General features: G+C 40.0%; 1 protein-coding gene across 2 annotated transcripts in view; it reads left to right on the forward strand.

Annotated features, from left to right (window-relative positions):
* tmem131 (transmembrane protein 131) overlaps positions 1-19,705 on the forward strand; it is a 196,587-nt gene that overhangs the window by 159,704 nt on the left and 17,178 nt on the right. For both annotated transcript variants that reach the window (XM_072577008.1, XM_072577007.1), the window contains exons 28-35: positions 131-317; positions 864-1,049; positions 2,314-2,472; positions 4,173-4,768; positions 16,175-16,350; positions 18,065-18,210; positions 18,297-18,415; positions 18,529-18,684. In XM_072577008.1, the coding sequence (XP_072433109.1) occupies positions 131-317; positions 864-1,049; positions 2,314-2,472; positions 4,173-4,768; positions 16,175-16,350; positions 18,065-18,210; positions 18,297-18,415; positions 18,529-18,684 (1,725 nt within the window). The remainder of the gene's footprint in view (positions 1-130; positions 318-863; positions 1,050-2,313; positions 2,473-4,172; positions 4,769-16,174; positions 16,351-18,064; positions 18,211-18,296; positions 18,416-18,528; positions 18,685-19,705) is intronic.

Raw genomic sequence — 19,705 nt, forward strand, 5'->3', positions numbered from 1 at the left:
GTTACAAGCAGTGTCAGGCTTGTACCCTGGAAAGAATCACTGCTCTCCATAATGGAAGAGGAGATATATGTAAACATGAAATACATGTTTACACTTTCATTAAAAACTAATTCACTTTTTAAAATTTCAGAGATGAAAATGAAGGAGCCAAACTTCACATTGAAGAGAGTTTTTAAAGTAGAAAATACAGGACAGCTCCCAGTTCTTGTCAAGTCTATGGAAATTAGTGGATACATCTGTGAAGGATATGGCTTCAAAGTTGTAAACTGTCAAGAGTTTGCACTAAAACCGAATGCCTCTAAAGACATCATTATATTGTGAGTCCTTCTGTTTGTTGTTGTTTGGTTTTGGGTCTTTTTTTTTTGAAGGGCTGGTCAACCCACACGTTCTTGACAATACTACACTAATTTCAATTTGGAAATAGTGTTTCTGTCTTGCCCTAAGAGAGCTCTAGGGCAATGGACTGAATCAGTGAGCTATTTTTAAATTATTGGCATTTGAGAACTTAAGGTTGCCTACTTACAACACAGTTTTCAAAAATGCATCTGCAACCCTGTAATAAACTAGTCAGCATTATAATTAAGTTGGTTAATTTTTTTGTAAAGAAGTAAACTAAAACCAAGCTTTTTTTTAATAAAATGAAAGTATTTGCTATCTATCCACATAACAAAATAGCAGCTGTGAATCTGCAAACCTCTTAAACTGCATCTAATTTTAATCATCTGCTATCATTTACATTGTTTTGAAGTGCTCCATGATCTGCATGACTAAAAGATATATTTTGTAATGCTTTTGTCTCTTAGCTTAATGTTAAGTAGCTTTATGGCCATGATCTGTATGGGGCCTGTTATTTTTATTTTCAGGTTTACACCAGATTTCACTGCCTCCAGAGTTATCAGAGAACTAAGACTTATCACAGCAGGAGGCTCCCAATTTGTTTTCATACTAAATGCATCACTTCCTTATCATATGTTGGCAACATGTGCAGAGGCCCTACCTAGACCTAACTGGGAGCTGGGACTGTATGTGATCATCTCAGGAATAATGAGGTATCTTTGTAAGATTGCTTCTATATGTCCCTTGATATTTTACTTTGGTGAAATCCCTCACCATACTTTTTTGAACCATGCAAATAAGGAATCTACATCTTGGCAGTTCTGTTTCAATAGAGAGGCACCCCATTACATAAGGACAAAGAACTCTGACACAATTTGGCACAGTGAAGACTTTGGAATGTGCACAAATAAATGGTGTATCGAGTAAAATCCCTGCTGGTTACCTATCAAAAGATGATTCTGGGCAATTGATTAGGCTGTTTGAAGAATATCAACGTCAAGTGATAATCTTGTCACGTGACCTTGTTTACAAGTAAAGGTTCGATTTAGATTCCTTAGTGTGGAAACAGGCTTTTCGGCCCAACAAGTCCACACCGACCCTCTGAAGAGTAACCCATCCAGTCCCATTTCCCTCTGACTAATGCGCCTAACACTATGGGCAATTTTTAGCGTGGCCAATTCACCTGACCTGCACATCTTCGGACTGTGTGGGAGGAAACCGGAGCACCCGGAGGAAACCAACGCAGACACTGGGAGAATGTGAACTCCACACACAGTCACCCAACACTGGAATCAAACCTAGGACCCAGGTGCTGTGAGGCAGCAGTGCTAACCACTGATCCACTGTGCCACCCTATATCTTGAATGATCTTTATCTGTTTTGTCATCTTGAAGATACCAAGATTCTAAGTAGTCTATTTGTCCTCCCGAAATTGGAAGCTTTATTATTCAGTGGTTAGCACTGTTGCCTCAGTGCCAGGGGCCCTGGTTCAAATCCAGCCTTGGGCGACAATCTGTGAGGAGTTTGCATATTCTCCCAGTGTCTGCATGGGTTTCCTTTTGGGTGCTCTGTTTTCCTCCCCAATCCAAAGATGTGCAGGTTAGGTGAACTGGCCAAGCTAAATTGTCCCATAGTGTTCAGGGATGTGCAGCCATAAGTGCATTGGTCAGGGATAAATGTAGGGTAATGGGTCTGGGTAAGGTAGTGTGGGCTTGTTGGGCCAAAGGGCCTGTTTCCACACTAGGAATTCTAATTCTAATAGTTGGTTAATGAACATCAGAGAACAGGAGTATGAACTCTGAAAATTATAATGGGTGCTAAAATGACTTCTTTCTAATCAGCATTGAGCAATCCTTAGTTTGGAAGAACATGAGATTAACTAAAGTTTAAAGATCTGCTAAAAGTGTATTGAAAAGGGAGTTAGTTTGCAATGTGTTTTGATTTATTTGGTTTGTAATAATTCATTCTTTTTTCCAGTGTTTTGTTCCTTTTGGTGATTGGAACAGCTTACTTAGAAGCTCAAGGAATATGGGGACCCTTCAAAAGGCGTCTGTCTTTGGAGGGGTCCAATCCTCCCTTTGACATGGGAAGGACGTTCGATCTCAGGAGAATTGTTGGTATTTCATCAGATGGAAAGTAGGTATATAATAGTCTTGCTTGAATCTGTTACTCATTGGAGTTTTTGGAATATATTACTTGCATTGATCTAATTGCAGCTTATTAGATGTAATATTGTACCCCTTCCTCCATTTTATACTACTTGGCTTTTTGTTGATTTTTGTTTTGAAGTAAGAATTGCTATGATATCATTAGGGGTGATATGCCACGAAACACATTATGTAGTCTTTGATTTGTGATTTTAATTAGAATTTTCTGTCAGATCAGCAAAGTATCATAATATAATTTCATTGGTGGCATACATGTTAAATAATCAGACTGCCAAAATCATCATTGTGGAACCTTTTTAGACTACTACATCCTCCAAGAGCCAGATTATCCCAGAACATAGAAACATAAGAATTGCTAGACAATTCTTGGTAGTCACATAATACAACAATAATGAAATTGTTGTTTAGATTAGGTTAGATTAGATTCCTTACGGTGCAGACACAGGCCATTTGGCCCATCCAGTTCACAGCGACCCTCTGAAGAGTAACCCACCCAGACCCATTTCCCTCAGACTAATGCACCTAACACTATGGGCAATTTAGCATCGCCAATTCACTTAACCTGCACATCTTTGGACTGTGGGAGGAAACCTGAGCACCCGAGAAAACCCATGCAGACACTGGGAGAATATGCAAACTCCACACAGACAGTCGCCCGAGGCTGGAATCAAACCTGGGACCCAAACACTTAGCCACCTTGCAGCCCATTTAATCATGGCAGTCTCTGTCAATTAGTCTACAACGCAGATATAAAGTGAGAATAACCCCAGAGTTAAAGGTTTGGGAAGCATGGGTGCAAATTCATTATTTTCTCTTAAGCATGCTAATTTTGCCATATGTCTCCTATATTATATCCTGAAGTACACTCTGAATAACGAATTTAGTTTGCGTACAAAGTAAGCATGCCATTTACTTCAACTTTCTTTCTACAAAACCCTGCATGTAGTTTTGTTAATTATTTATTAGAGTAATATTTAATCAGACTAGTTTTGAATTTAACTCCCTTCAAGTGTAGCCTGTAAATCTAACCGTTACATATTTGAACAAATTCTAAGATTGGGAACCTGGATGTCTTTTTTAAAAATCAGTGCTTGGCCTCAACCTCAGTACTTGATACCATAGGTTTTTTTTTTCTTCAAGCTTAAAGGGATCAAGTACTGTTCCCTCCTCCTTGAACTACTTATGCATCTTGAAGTTTCAAACTTGTGCAGTATTTATCCTGCTCCAGTAGGAGATGGCGGGCTGATGAGAGAACATGCCTATGTTGTTTTGGCCACTAGACAAGCAAATGTTATTGTTTTTATACATTTGTACCAACATTTCTTAGCCATGCCTCTCCAGCAGTTGATGGTTTTCTTTTCTTCTTCATGCTCATACCTTTAATACAATGAAAATTGCATATTTTGTTTTGTATCCATAGTACAAGCCCATTTTGTGGTATTAAAATCTCTTCGTAAACACTTGTAAAGTATTTGTAATCTTGTATGTAATTGTTGCATGATCTTGACCGTAGTATTTTACAGTAAATTCTACTTGTATGTCTAATTCTTTTAATACCTCTATTTTAATGCACCAACAAAATACTGAGTATTCTTTTTTGTGCTCAATTAGATTTTGGATAAGTGAAACAGTCCTAAGTTCTTAATTTTTTTTTGTTGTTGTCTTCAGTTTAAATGCACTTGGATCAGATTCAAATCACAATTCTTCAAGAGGAGTATTTGGAGGAGGTGGTTCTTCAAGACCCAGTGTAGCCAACCACAAGCAGATCCCTGCTGCATCACAGTTGCACAGTAACAGAAACTCTTTAGAATTTGAAAATCCAAAACTAAAAAACAGTTTTTCAAATAACTCCAATAGCACTGGAAGAACATCTACTCCAACAGTACCTACTACATCTGCTACAAAAGCTAATGCCATTGTTTCTGAGGCAAATCCACCCCAGAGCCAGACAAACAGGCGAACCAAGACATCAAGACAGTTTCACCAAACACACCAGCAACAGACACAAATACAACCAGATCTACAGTCATTACCACAATTACCAGCAGTGCCTCAACAACAGGAGCAACAAATTGAGAACACTGTTTCACATTTGTCACCTCCTGTTACTTCATGTATAGACAATGCAAATACAAGGCACAGCTCAGAGGACTCTGATATTATGAGCCTCGGAGATGCAGTGGACAGAGATTGTGAATTACCAGAATCTTCAACATTAGATGTCTTTACAGAACAGCCTCCATCTCCAGCATCAAAAACTAAAGGTAATGGTTTGAGAAAACAACTTGCATTTATATTGAATGTTTTTGATAAAGAAGAAATACCTCTGCTTTTTATGAAAGCATAAGAGAAATTTTGTGTCAAATCAAAATAGGCTGTCATTTTCAGTGGTGCTTAGAAAACAGTTGATCCCACTGAAACATGAAATTCTAAAGAGGGCTAAATCATGGTCGATGCTGATAAGTTTCTCTGACTGGAGCCACTAAAACCTGGTACCGTACTCTTTAAAATAAACGATTAGCCATTTAGGATCAATATGAGAAATTCCTTCACTGAGTTCAATGGATTTTTTTAAATTATTAATTTCAGTGGGCTATGGATGAGTGTGTTCAAAAAGATGATATTTTGGCACTATGGTAATAGAAGAAAGGTTGAAAAGAGATGCAGAATTTCAACTATCTTATTGAATTTGAGCAACCCTGGGGCCGAAAGTCCATCCTCTTATTTCCCATGTCCTTATGTTAGCAGTATGACCAAAATCTTCGCCAAGTTCTGGGTTTTCAAGTGTAAAGAAGCTGCTATACAGGCTTTCCATAAAACACAAGACCACGGAAGGCATGGTTGCTAATATAGAAGCAAAATATTGCACATACTGAACCTAAAATAGAAACAAAGTGCTTAAAAATCTGTTAGCATATCTGCCAACATCTGTGGAGAGCAAAATGGCTGATGTTTCATGTTGACTATGACTGTCCAGAACAGTAAGGCTCCTAAAGTTAGAGCCTATCTCTTCAGAGCTGGAGAGGAACTTGGAGCAGATGGGGAAGGATCTAGGTGTGGCCATAAATGTTTGTACACGTGGATCGTGTATGATCTGCAACATAGGACTAGTAAGGAGGTTTGCTGAAAGAATTTGATCAGTAAAGTAAATTGGAGAGCAGAGCCTCCAAGGTGGTATGCTTGGGATTCCTACCTGAGCCACTGGCATAGTGTAAATAGCATCAAGGAGTTAAGTGCATGGTTCAGAAATTTTTGTGGGTGGAATGAGTTTCAGTTCGTGGGGCACTGGCACCATTACTGGGATTAGGAGGAAATAGTTTGTGAAATAGGCTTCACTTGAACTGTACTGAGGCAAGTGTCCTGATGAACTGAATAACTAGGTCGAGAGAGAGGGCTGTACACTAATTGGGACTGTGGGGGAGGTGGTGGTAGGATTTGAAAGGGGGAGTTGTCTTTCAAAGCAGAAGGACATAGCAGCACTGCAGCAAGTTTTTATTTTTGGTTTTGTTTCAGATTTCCAGCATCGCATTTCTCTTTTTTTTGTCTAAGTATATTCAAGGTTGAGAGAGATTTTTAATTAAGTTGAGGGTTATGGCGATTTGGCAGGAAAGTGGAGTTGAGGATTATTTGATCAGCCATTCCATTGAATGGTGGAATAAATTTGAACGGAGTTGAGTGGCCTTCTACTCCAATGTCTTGTGGCCAAAAGCATACACAATACTAACATCCAAAGATTGGAAAGTTTCAGGGTGAGGTGATTTGAGTGATTGGTTGATGGTACTAAAGGCATTTAAACCAATAAATGCAAAATACTGTGGATGCCAGAGATCTGAAATAAAAATTGTAATTGCTGGAGAACGACACCCCTAATCGCTGTCCACTACAGATGACACCAAAATTGGAGGTGTAGTGGACAGGTGGGCCAGTGGGCTGAGAAGTGGCAGATGGAGTTTAATTCAGATAAATTTGAGGTGCTGCATTTTGGGAAAGCAAATCTTAGCAAGACTTACATACATAATGGTAAGATTCTAGGGTGTGTTGCTGAACAAAGAGACCTTGGAGTGCAGGTTCATGCTCCTTGAAAGTGGAGTCGCAGGTAGAAGGCGTTTTGTATGCTTTCTTCTTTTTATTGTCAGAGTATTGAGTACAGGAGTTGGGAGGTCATGTTGTGGCTGGACAAGACGTTGGTTAGGCCACTGTTGGAATACTGTGTGCAATTCTGGTTTCCTTCCTATCGGAAAAATGTTGTGAAACTTGAAAGTGTTCAGAAAAGGTTTACAAGGATGTTGCCAGGGTTGGAGGATTTGAGCTCTAAGGAGAGGCTGAACAGGCTGGGGCTGTTTTTCCCTAGACTGTCTGAGGCTGAGGGGTGGCCTTTTTATAGTGGTTTACAAAATTGAGGGGCATGGATAGGATAAATAGACGAAGTCTTTTCCCTGGGATCAGGGATTCCAGAACTAGAGGGCATAGGTTTAGGGTGAGAGGGGAAAGATTTAAAAAAAAAGAGACCTACGGGTCAACTTTTTCAACAGAGGGTGGTACTTGGATGGAATGAGCAGCCAGAGGAAGTGGTGGAGGCTGGTACAATTGCAACATTGAAAAGGCATCTGGATGGGTATATGAATAGGAAGGGTTTGGAGGCATATGGCCCAGGTGCTGGCAGGTGGGACTAGATTGGATTGGGATATCTGTTGGCATGGACTGGTTGGACTGAAGGGTCTGTTTCCATGCAATACATCTCTGACTCCATGACACACTCTCTGGCAGCATCTGTGCATAGAGAAACAGTTAATATTTAGAGTTCAATGTTGCAATTTAAGCAATTAGATTATATTAAGTTGGTGTTTTAGGATGCTATTGCAAACAATATAGATCAGTGAGGACAAGTGATTGGAAATAATGTGCTTCTGTTCCTAAACCATATGTTTCTTTGTGGTTATAAATAGCATTAGTAGCATTTGAGATGAAGAGAAGAGTGGATGGCTGTGCAGGATAATAATTGAATGTATAATCTCTGAGAGTGGCACATGTGATTTTAAGTTAAAAATGAGTCCAGGCACCGCAGTCGAGAGAAGTTAGAGGTGAAATTGTGGTGGATAAAACTTTTGGTCAGAAACTGCTCTAAGTAATTACAGGGTGTGCTATATATTAATTTCCGTGTGATTGGGGAGTGCAGCAACATTAATGAAAGAGTGGTACTGTTTGAAGGTCTTAACCTGACTTTGTCTTGTGGTGTAATTTTCCCTGATGTGCATCAAGCAGATTAACATAGGTTGAAGCAGGAAATGGAATTTGGTACACTTTGCATGTGAGAGCTGACCCAAAGTCGTCATACAATGCATGTAGATGAGGAAGAGAAAGAAACACAGAATCCTCTAAAGGATTCAACGGTATCGCTGAGAGCAGGAAGAGGAATAATTACTTATATTGCTTCTCTTGCAACCAGATGAGAAAGGAACCTGAGTGACAAGTCCCACAAGCTGGACAGTGGAGGATAAATGGAGGAGGAAGATTATTATTAATAATACTAATTATTATTTATTAATCATGTCGTAGGCTCCAGAGAGGAAAGCATGCTGTCTGAATAACTGGGAATTCTGTTTGTGATTTTGGTTGGGGCTTCTATGCAAAGATGAAAAGTAAGAGCTGTAGTAAAGATGGGCACAAAGCTAATTTGCGATGGCAAGGTTATTTGCACAAGCAAACAGCATTGTCTTTTTGAGGAAAGAGTTATAGCCATTTAATAAAGTGGGAGACAGGTAGTGGCTGAGGAGACTAAACAGTTTGCACCTTCAGTTAGCACGAAGGTCAGGAATGATAAATAGGTCAGCACCTTTTCAGCTATTGAGGCTAAGGTGCAGAAACCAGATATCAAAGGCAAGTGGTTGGGAGGAGAACCATATAGGATCTTCACAGATGTTATCAACCCAATGATGAAATTCACAAGCTTCTCACTTCATTAATGTGTAGTAGTTGAAAGAAATTTAATGGACTCTTTGGCTGTGGAAATGGGCCAGAAATCATATTGGCATTTAGGCTACTCTGGTGATTGAATTGCTTTGGTACAAGAGTGAAGCCACTTAAACATGCTGGGTCACATCAAGTGCTGTGATGAATGTCTACGTTGGTGTTGCATCAGTTACATTCAACTCTGTACCATTTGAATTTAAAGAAATATGGCAACATTCATCTGAAGTAACTAAGATTGAAATAAGTGCATGATGGGTGTGGATTCTAGAGGGACCGAGCAAATTAGCTGCTGCAAAGTATTATGGGAAATGGTATGCCAGAAACTTGGGAATTTGGAACTTTTGTAAGTGGTGTTGTAAGTTATGATGTAAACAGTTAGTGGAACAGATTTTGGTTTTGGATTTATGCAAAATGAATTGATTTTTGAAGGATGTGGGTGTTGAGGTGATTACAAGTAAATGGTTGAAAATTACCTTGTTCGCTGTTGAGATATTTTGAAGTAAGGAGACCTGTTAGATGGCAAGGTCAATGATTGGAAGTGAATAATGCAGAAAAGATTTATTAGCAGAGCATTAAATTCAGAAGAGGGTCCCAGGAGCAAGGTGGAAAACAAAATTAGGAATGCCTAGGATTCCACAAAAATTTAGCATGGGGATTATATTTTTATTTGAGTCTTTGCCTTACACAAGCAACTTGAATATAGTTGCACTGAGGTAATTGCATGAAAATCCCTTTTGTGTCAAAGCCAATTTTGCCTAAAACATGGGGAATTGAAGTATTATATGATTCTATCACACTGTGCAGCTCGTGGTTTATTATGAAATTTAGCACAGTATAATTTGGCATGTCTATAATAGTAATTAGTATCCTGTTCAATCACACTGCAAATTTTTTTTTAAAAAAAGACTCTCCCTGGTAGGTGTCAAAAGATCAGTTCTTAGTTTTAATCAGAGAACTTCTAAAGCAGTGAAGTTTGTCGTGTTCCCTCTGGCAAGTATATCTCTCCCTTGGGTAAGGAAACCAAAACTGTACACTAATAAAGGGCTCTTTGATTGTAATAACATACCTTTTACTCCTTGATGCTCATTATCTTATTTTTAAAAAGTCCAGCATACAATTTGCTTTTGCAGTTGCCCATACCCACATATTTACTTTCAATAACCCATGAACACGGGCACCCTAGTCGCTTTGAAATTCAATACTTTGATTAGATTACTTAGTGTAGAAACAGGCCCTTCAGCCCAACAAGTCCACACCAACCTTCCGAAGAACAAACCACTCAGATACATTTCCCTACATTTATCCCTTCACCTAACACTACGGGCAATTTAGCATGGCCAATTCACCTGACCCTGCACATCTTTGGACTGTGGGAGGAAATTGGAGCACCCGGAGGAAACCCACACAGACACTGGGAGAATGTACAAACTCCACACAGACAGTTGCCTGAGGTTGGAATTGAACCCGGGTCTTTGGTGCTGTGAGGCAGTAGTGCTAACCACTGAGCCACTTTGCCGCCCATACTTCCAGCCCTTTTCCATTTCAAAAACACTTGCATTTCTGTTTTTCTTCCCAAATGCAAAGCCTCCAACATTTCTCCATGTTGTATTCCATCTGCCAGATTTTTGGCCACTGATTGTCTGTCTTTCCAAATCCCAAAAAGATGCTGTCTTGGAGAACTTTGCACCCTCCTTTTAATTCACATTCCCGCTTTGTTATGCCAGCTGTAAATTTGGAAATACTACTTTTCAAGCCCTGTGTATGAGTCATAAGTTTAGATTTTAAATAACTGGTGCCCAAGCACTGGTCCTTACCATAGTACCTTTAGTGACACCCTGTTAACTGAAAATGAACCATTTATTCCTACTGTTTTCTGTTCAGTGACCAATTTTCAATAGGTTAATTGCTATGTTTTCCCTTCTTTAATCTTCCTCATGACGTTTTTGCAGTATTCTGAAATTCTCCCAATCCTCAAGTTTACTATTTTTTTTTATGGCAAGTTTGAGCCTCTTCCTTTGATCTAATATAATTCTCTGTAAAATATGGCTGGAACATTTTCTTTTTTGCCTTAAATTTTATTGTAAACCCTTTATTAGGCAAAAAGGTAGCATTTTAAAGAACTACCTACTGTCATAAATTTTAACACCGCTTCCCAATCCACTATAACCGGTTTGGTACTTTTATAGGCTTGTAGGCCCTTTATTTAAATTTATGATCCTAGTTTCTGATTTGATCTGCGTCTCTTTCAAATTTAATGTAAAATTCCATCATATTGTGACCATTGGCTCGTTTACAGCAAGATTATTATTTAGCACTTTCATTGATTTTTAAATCTACTACCATGCAATCGCCTGTACTATGTAAAAATCCATCCTTCACAACATTAGTAAAAGTTAGGTTTACCCAATGAACTTGTTGATTGAAATCCCTCTTCCTTTGATTACTCCGTCTTAGTGCAATTCAGGAAATTAGAAATACTATTTGCCTGATACAGCCATCTTTCTAGAAGTTGGGTGACTGTACCTGCTCTGGGAATGTTGAATACAACTTTTAAATCTGAGGCCAATTAAAGGCAAATTTAATATTTGCTGACTATCGCATTCTTATTATTTTAAACTGTGTAACTAGATTATCTCCAAAGTCATAAGTGGCAGAATTTTATTCACTTAGGATGTGGACATGACTGACTGGGCCAGCGTTTATTGCCCAACACTAATTGCATTTAGGGTGGTGGTTAGCTGCCTCCTTGAACTGCTGCAGACTACTTAATGCAAGTACACCCACAATGCTGTAATGGAGGTAGCTGTAGGAGTTTTGACCCAGTGAAGCAATGGCAATTTATTTTCAAGTCATGATGGTCAGTGTCTTGGAGAGGAACTTGCCAGTGGTGGTGTTCACATCTGCCCTTGACCATCTAGATGTTTGAGAGTTTGAAAGGTGTCGCCTAAGGATCCTTGGTCAATTTCTGCAATGCACGTTGCAGGTGGTGCACTGTGTGTGTGTGAGAGAGAGAGATATGGTGTCCACGCAAGTGGATAGTGGTTAGACTTTAAGGATTCCAGAGATGACTTGCGCATTACAGGATTCCTAGGTTCTCATCTGCTGTTGTAGATCCCTCTATATTTATATGGCTAGTCTAGTCCGCTTCTGGTCACCTGGTAATCACCAGGTTGTTGGTGGGGTGGGGTGGGGGGTGAGGAATGTCACTGATGGTAAAGCTTGGAAAGTCTTGGGGTGTTGGTTAGATTTTTCTCTTGCTGAAGATGGTCAGTGCCTATCGTTTAATATTGCACGAATGATGCTTGTTATTTATCAGTCCAAACCTGAATGTTGCCCATATCTTACTACATTTGGACAGTAGCTAAGGAGCTTTGAATGGTGCAGAACATTGTTTGCTGATGTTTGCATCTCTCTTTTGGAGAAATAATGGAATAAAGTCATTGAAGCAAATGTAGCTGGTTGCACCTAGGGCATTATCCTGAGGAACAGGGTCTTATGGCATAGTAGTAGTGTCCTTACCTCTGAGCTAAGAGATCCAAGTTCAAGTACCACCTGTTCTAGTTGTATATTGTAACACTTCTGAACAGGTTGATAAAAATATCTTGAATGAGGATCATTTGGCACAGTGGTAGTGTTCCAACCTCTGAGCCAGGAGGGCCAGTTCAAGTCCTACGTGCTCCAGTAATGTGTAATGGTGTGACTGAGCAGGTTATTTTGAAAATATCTATCCTCCTTTTAAAGTTTTCTCGAGGAGATCTATCCTGAGGAATGAAATTCACCAACACATTCCACCTTGACATTTTAAATTTACCTGGACCATCTCTGACACCTCCCTCCCTCCCCTTCCTGGACCTCTCCATCTCCATTAATGACGACCGACTTGACACTGACATTTTTTTACAAACCCACTGACACCCACAGCTACCTGGATTACGCCTCTTCCTACCCTACCTCTTGCAAAAATGCCATCCCGTATTCCCAATTCCTCCGCCTCTGCCGTATCTGCTCCCAGGAGGACCAGTTCCACCACAGGACGCACCAGATGGCCGCCGCCTTCTTTAGAGACCGCAATTTCCGTTCCCACGTGGTTAAAGATGCCCTCCAATGCATCTTATCCGCATGCTGCACCTCCGTCCTCCGACCCCCACCCCTCCAACCGTAACAAGGACAGAACACCCCTGGTCTCACCTTCCACCCTACCAACCTTCGCATAAACCAAATCATCCGTCGACATTTCCACCACCTCCAAACAGACCTCACCACCAGGGATATATTTCCCTCCCCACCCCTTTCTGCCTTCCGCAAAGATGTTCCCTCCATGACTACCTGGTCAGGTCCACGCTTCCCCCACCCCCCCCACCCCCCCCCAATCCTGGCACCTTCCCCTACCACTGCAGGAATTGCAAAACCTGCACCCATACCTCCTCCCTCCCCCTCCATCCAAGTCCCTAAAGGAGCCTTCCACATGCATCAAAGTTTTTTACCTGCACATCCACCAATATCATTTATTGGATCCATCGCTCCCGATGCGGTCACCTCTACACTGGCGAGACTCGATGCCCCCTAGCAGAGCGCGTTAGAGAACATCTCTGGGACACCTGCACCAATCACTGCCATGTGGCCCAACATTTCAACTCCACCTCCCACTTTACCGAGGGCATGGAGGTCCTGGGCCTCCTTCACTGCCGCTCCCTCACCACCAGACGCCTGGATGAAGAACGCCTCCTCTTCCGCCTTGGAACACTTCAATCCCAGAGCGTCAATGTGGACTTCACCAGTTTCCTCATTTTCTATCTTTGCCCCCACCCACCTCACCCTAGTTCCAAACTTCCAGCTCAGCACTGTCCCCATGACTTGTCCTACCTGCCTATCATCTTTTCCACCTATCCACTCCACCCTCTCCTCCCTGACCTATCACCTTCATCCCCTCTCCCACTCACCTATTGTACTCTATGCTACTTTCTCCCCACCTCCACCCTCCTCTAGCTTATCTCTCCACCCTTCAGGCTCTCTGCCTTTATTCCTGATGTGCTTTTGCCCGAAACGTCAATTTTACTGCTCCTCAGATGCTGCCTGAACTGCAGTGCTCTTCCAGCACCACAAATCCAGAATATTGTGGTAAGTGGTTGTGTCAAGGCCTTGTCTGGTCTAGTGCTTTGTCGTAGCATGTCTGTAAAAATGTTTGTCATTTCTCAGGATATTTTTAGAGATGTTCTGGAACGCAGATGACTGACCTCCAAAATGACAGCCACAGGATTCTTTACCTGTGATTTGTTGAACCGTGAGGCTGATTGTAGCAACCACTACAGTAATACTACTTGTAATATGCTGCATTTAAATGACGTTAAGAAGTTGCTGTTGATTATTGAAGTTTACAAAGCACTTCCTGAAATGGCATAACTGGTATCTGTCTCATGTGGAAGAAGTGAGTGTGAAGATTACAAGCATTCCATTTTAGAATGATTGAGACATGGTCCCCCAGCTAATCAATGTGGGGAAACATTGTGCAGAATGTAACAGGACGATAATAGTAAAAGGCTTTCAACTTTTCCAAATCGAGAAACCGTCCAATTGATTATCCAGAATAAGTCACACTGAAGCAGCTAGCTATTGATGTAAAATTAAAAAGAGAAACAAAAGAAGCCAAATTGACATGTAATTGCATGTGTGATTGGAGAGAAAAGGGATTCAAAATGTTGCCCTTTATCTTTAACTTAAGGTGAGTAAATAGTCATCTTAAATGTCAGCAATCTGAATTCAGCCACTTAGTTTGTTGAGGGATATGAATAAAATGCAGTTAGCTGCTGGAATTGGTGGTTTCTACTAATTAATGAGGAACATATTCTCAGGAGGTTCTCCTGGCCACAGAAAATTCAGACCAATAGTGTTATATAATCTGTTCTGGGTGGACTTCCAATGCATATGGGAATAATGTTGATGGCACAGTCCACTCCATGTAATGTGAGTCACACTGTTGTTGAAGTATATCAAAGCTCAAAGGCCAGTATGAATCCTGACTCCTGATAGGGAAAATTAACGCTTATGAACAGTTGCTTTGATCATTGTGATAGCCTTGCTTAATCATACTTTTACTCTGGCTCAAGTTGGAACCCTGAGTTCTGAAAAGAAGGTTTATACACAAGACCTTCCAAGCACTCTTCCTGTAACTAACCCATGAAGAGTTCTGCAACAGGATTTGCCTACTTTGATTTTTACTGCACAATCATTTGGCGTGTAATGATCAGCTTTCTCCCTCTTTAAAATTGCTGCAGACAAGTGTACGACAGTATTTTCTAGGAGAAAGTGAGGACTGCAGATGCTGGAGATCAGAGCTAAAAATGTATTGCTGAAAAAGCGCAGCAGGTCAGGCAGCATCCAAGGAGCAGGAGAATCGACATTTCTGGCATGAGCCCTTCTTCAGGAACATTCCTGAAGAAGAGCTCATGCCCGAAACATCGATTCTCCTGCTCCTTGGATGCTGCCTGACCCGCTGCGCGTTTCCAGCTTTAAAGTTAACGTGCGTTTGCATTTTGGCACAGGTTCCTTTCACTTTGGCAAGAATAGTCACTGAAAGCCAAGAAAAGCTTACATTGAGCTCCAGTCACAGGTTGGTTGTTTACAGGCCTAGATGCAATTGAATGAAATGGGTGACAATGCACTTGTTTCATTTAGCACCAAATTGACTATTGATCTTTGTAGGAAATCTGGCTAAATTCCAACAGCTGTAACAACTATTGACTATGTGTATTTGAAAGAAAATGAGTTTTTCCAGCAATCTAAATTTCCCAAAGTGCACTGGGAAACTACAGGGCATAGCTATGCAATTGATTTGATGAAAATGAAATGGTGACTAAAGATAATGAACCCAAGTTTGCTTTCTTTTCGTTATGGCAGTGTTACATGCCTACAGCTTTCTAGTCATTTGTAGACTAGACTGAGTTGCTGGTATTCAAAACTACCATTTATTAAAATATGACATGGTTCTTCAGTTTTGAGAAATCTCTCGTCTCACTGCATACAGTAGATATTGCTGGGGAGAAAAACTCTTGTTATTTCTATGACCTGTTCTGAACTGGGAAGGATCAATCATCCATAATGAATGGTGTCTAGAGTTGCTAATATTTCAAATAGCTGAAAACTAGCTCAGCCTCTTAAGCCATTTCTGATTATTGGAAAGTAGTGAATTTATTTGGCCTAAATCACCTTTCTATCAACTTGACTTTTACTTGTAACTGCTCGCATGGGTTTCTCCAGGTTTGTAATTTGAGCAGTGTGCTACTTTTAAATAAGTTTAAATGCTAGCTGAAACTCCTGATAGTACACCAACAAAAACATAAATCTACAATCCTTTAGGGTTGACTGTTCATTTGGTTTTTGCAATTTTTTTTTCATATTTAAGTAATATGAAAAATATATTTTTGCCCCTTTGACCACTCTCCAGGGACAAGATCAATCTGCTCTTAAGTGGCTCACTGTCATTTCTGCGGTCTTGTTCTGAGCCCAAGTACTTTGTATTTACTGGTTTGCCTGTAGGTGGTTGGGATAAATTGAATCCTATCATGGCATCAGAGTACATTTATGCAGTGTAAGTCTGTATAGTTAGCATAAATCTATCTAGGATCCAAACGTTAATCTAAGCCAACCAATAATGACTTGAATCTTGTTGAGTTTTCTTCTGACATTATGAATTTTCTTCACAGGGAGAGTAAAGTTACAGCGCAAAACTAAAGCACAGAAAAAACGTGAAGAAAAGGATAGAGATAGACGGGTAAAAGGGAAACCACAGGAGGATGATTTAAAAGATGCAGATAATGATGACAGCTCTTCCACCACCACTGAAACATCTAATCCAGATGTAGAATCACCCCTCAAGGAGGTTGGTTACTTGGAATATGAACAATTCTATCTTGAAGTGGCAAAGTTCTAAAAGTTTAACACTTTCCTTGTCTTTCCTGAAATTCTATTTCATGTGATCTGTTCCAGGCACGTTGAGTTAATTCAACCCTTCTCAAATACTGTGGCTTACTTTTTCTTCCAAATGTATGCCCTTTTTAACAAAATCGTTGCTATTGATGCTTTGGGCATCTCCATTTACTGCCTCATGTCAAATTCCATTTTACCCTTCAAGATCCTCTTCAAGAGATTCCTCTTCTATCTGTCAGTTCCCAGCATCTCTGACCAACTTCTCCCATAATCTGTTTGAATCACTCCACTTAAGTTTCCATCAATCTCAACACTAAAACAGCCCTTTTCAAAGTCTCTCAAATGAGATTCTCCTTGATGCAGCCATAGTTGATCGTCAATTCACATACTGATCTTCAACTTTCTGACAGTATTATGCAATAATAAAGCCCGCCCCCCCCCCCCCCCCCCCCCCAGACGTTGCTCTGGTCACTTTGGCTGCATTTCTACAAATAGGAATAATGTATCTGGCTTTGTGGCTGTGTCCAAATATGTGCCTGCAGGATGTATCCCTGAATTCATTGTCTTCATCTGTTCTGTTCTGCCTCTTGTTGATCTCAGGCCAGCTTCCAAAGGTGTGCAGATACAAGTCTACTTTTCCATTTCTTTTACTCCTTGTGTTCATTTGTGCATAATGTCCTTGAAGAGTCACGACTTGCTGAAGGTCAAAGATGTAAAGTCTGAAGCAGACTTTTTCAGAACAGGAACAAGCACTAATTCATGTTTTCCTCCCTGCTCACAAGTTGCATTGTTGAATGTATTCAGCCTTTTTAATCATATAAGAACCTGCAAATTCTGAATCTGAAGCAAAATCAGAAAATACAGCAGTGTTTGAAGATTAAATAGCTTAATAATTGGGTTTAAATCTTAAGTGGAAGATATTTCAGATGAGCAGTTTATAAGAGAACAGTGTGGAAAAGCAACTTTTTAAATAAATCAGATGCACAGCATGAAGGGAAAAATGAATAGGAGATAGTTAAATGAAATGATAAAAATGCAGGACAAAAGCTGCCAAGTGATGAGAAGAAACCTGGTGGCTTTCAAACTTAGGCAAGCTTTACTACAGCATTATAGAAGACAAAAGACCAATGTTAATACACATGGGATGGAAAATTGAGAAGTGGCAGGTGGTTTGGGGCTCAGCCACACTTGTGATAAGTGGTCGACTAATCTGTCTTTAGTCTGTTTGGTGTAGAAATTGGATTGTGAGCACTAAAGTCATCATTTTAGATTGGAGGGGAAAAAAACAATTGTTTTCAGCTGGAAAGCGCTGCGGAAAAAGGCAGATTAGCAGTTATTGCATCTCCTGTACAGTCAAAGGGGATTTAAATATTGGAAGAGAAGAACAAATTGTGTGGATGACATTAGGATAATTATTTTGACCACCTTGTCTATGGCATTGCTTGTCTATGCACCAGTCTTGAGCTAGCCAATGTAGCAATAGAAATGAAGAAAGCAATGTTGAACTCCAGGAAAGTCAGGAAAATTGGTTATTGAACAAAGGATATGGAATTGCTGGTGAATTATTTGATGCGTGTTTCAAAGGATGGGGATGGAATAAAAGTGCTGAAAGTTTTTACTTCAAATTTACAAACCGAAGTTGACCAGCTTTTGATTTTTATCTTTAGTCTCCAGATTCAGACAAGAAAAAAGGGAAAACTGTATTGTGTATCAAAGAGAAAGATGACACAGATATGTTCCACATCTTAAAATCTAAAGGAAAGAAACCTCTAGGAAATGTCAAAAAGGAAACCCAGAATGACATTAAATCAAGGTAAAACACTCCTAGCATCAAAATAAGAGTAAATGTAATTGGGTGGCTTTCTTTTGAAGTATTAATTGGGTCTTTTTCTTTTGAAGTTCGCTGGAATTGCCATATACTACTCCATTAGAGAACAAACAACGCAAACCCTTTCCTGCCAAAATAGTATCATCAACCTTGACAAATTGCCCAAAACTAAGGAACCTGCCAAAAAGAGGTAGGGGATTCATGTGCATGCTCTGTGCAAATGCATCGGATTGATAGTGTGTGTGCAAATTATTTTTGATGTGGAAAGGTTTCTGTGAACTAATTGTCATTTTTTACTTTTAGTGCCTGGTAAATTAGTAGATGGAAGACCCTCACCACTGGTAAAATTCCTTTCAAGTGGTTCTGGTCAGGAAATGGGAAATAGCAGCAGCTCTGAGGGTGAAAAAGACTCCCCTCCACCTGAATGGGATATTGTACCTATATCCAAATCTAGTAGCAGTAAGTGACTATTTATTCGGCTCAGTGTTTTGAAAGTATGGGAATAAAGTGCTAGGTCAGATTTTCTTGTATTTTTAAAATCAAAATGGTGCTTGGTGCCTCTATAATCAGCCAGTTATCAACAAGTGAAGATTTCCTTGATCTGTGTCAATCCTTAAAAACATGAGATTATGATGAATCTGAGACTTGAAGTGCAGATTGTGCACACGTGGTGTAATCTATACTTTTGCAGTCCATAGTTCAGAACCTCAATTTTTGTATCTGAATTCTAACTGTGATATAATTTCATACATTCAATTGCCATTTCAGAGCCATGAGTAGGTTGCATTGGTATAAGTCATGCTGGAAAAGCACTAATTATTAGTAACAAAAAGGTATTCATGGAAGGCAGCATGGTGGCTCAATGGTTAGCACTACTGCCTCACTGGGACCTGGGTTCGATTCCACCCTCAGGCAGCTATCTGTATGGAGTTTGCACGTTCTCCCCTTGTCTGCATGAGTTTCTTCTGGGTGCCTCCATTCCTTCCCATAATCCAAAGATGTGCCGGTTAGGTGGATTGGCCATGCTAAATTGTCCGTAGTGTCCAGAAATGTGCAAGTGAGGTGGATAAGCCATGGGAGATGCAAGGTTACAGGTTAGTGGGTTGGGTCTGAGTGGGATGCTCTTTAGAGGGAGGATGTGGACGCAGTGGGCTGAATGGTCTGCTTCTACACTGTAGGGATTGTAGAAACCTTGCAGATTTTAAACTGTTAATTCTACTCTTCCTAGTGATTTTGTTCTGGATGTTTAAAGGTGTGACCCATGCTCCATAATTGTAAATAATCATTTTAAGGAATGTTGAAATCTTTAAAGTATATTCTAGTATTCACACAAAAAATTGAAATAACTGCATATGTAATGAGGTTATCATTGAATAATTGAGTTTCCCTTCAAAAGTTTAGACATTGAATGTTAATACTGTCTCAAATCAAATGAACTTTGAAATCATTTTTATATTATTGAGCACTTACTGTTAACAAT

The sequence above is a fragment of the Chiloscyllium punctatum genome, chromosome 9 (assembly GCF_047496795.1).
Source record: "Chiloscyllium punctatum isolate Juve2018m chromosome 9, sChiPun1.3, whole genome shotgun sequence".
NCBI lineage: Eukaryota > Metazoa > Chordata > Chondrichthyes > Orectolobiformes > Hemiscylliidae > Chiloscyllium > Chiloscyllium punctatum.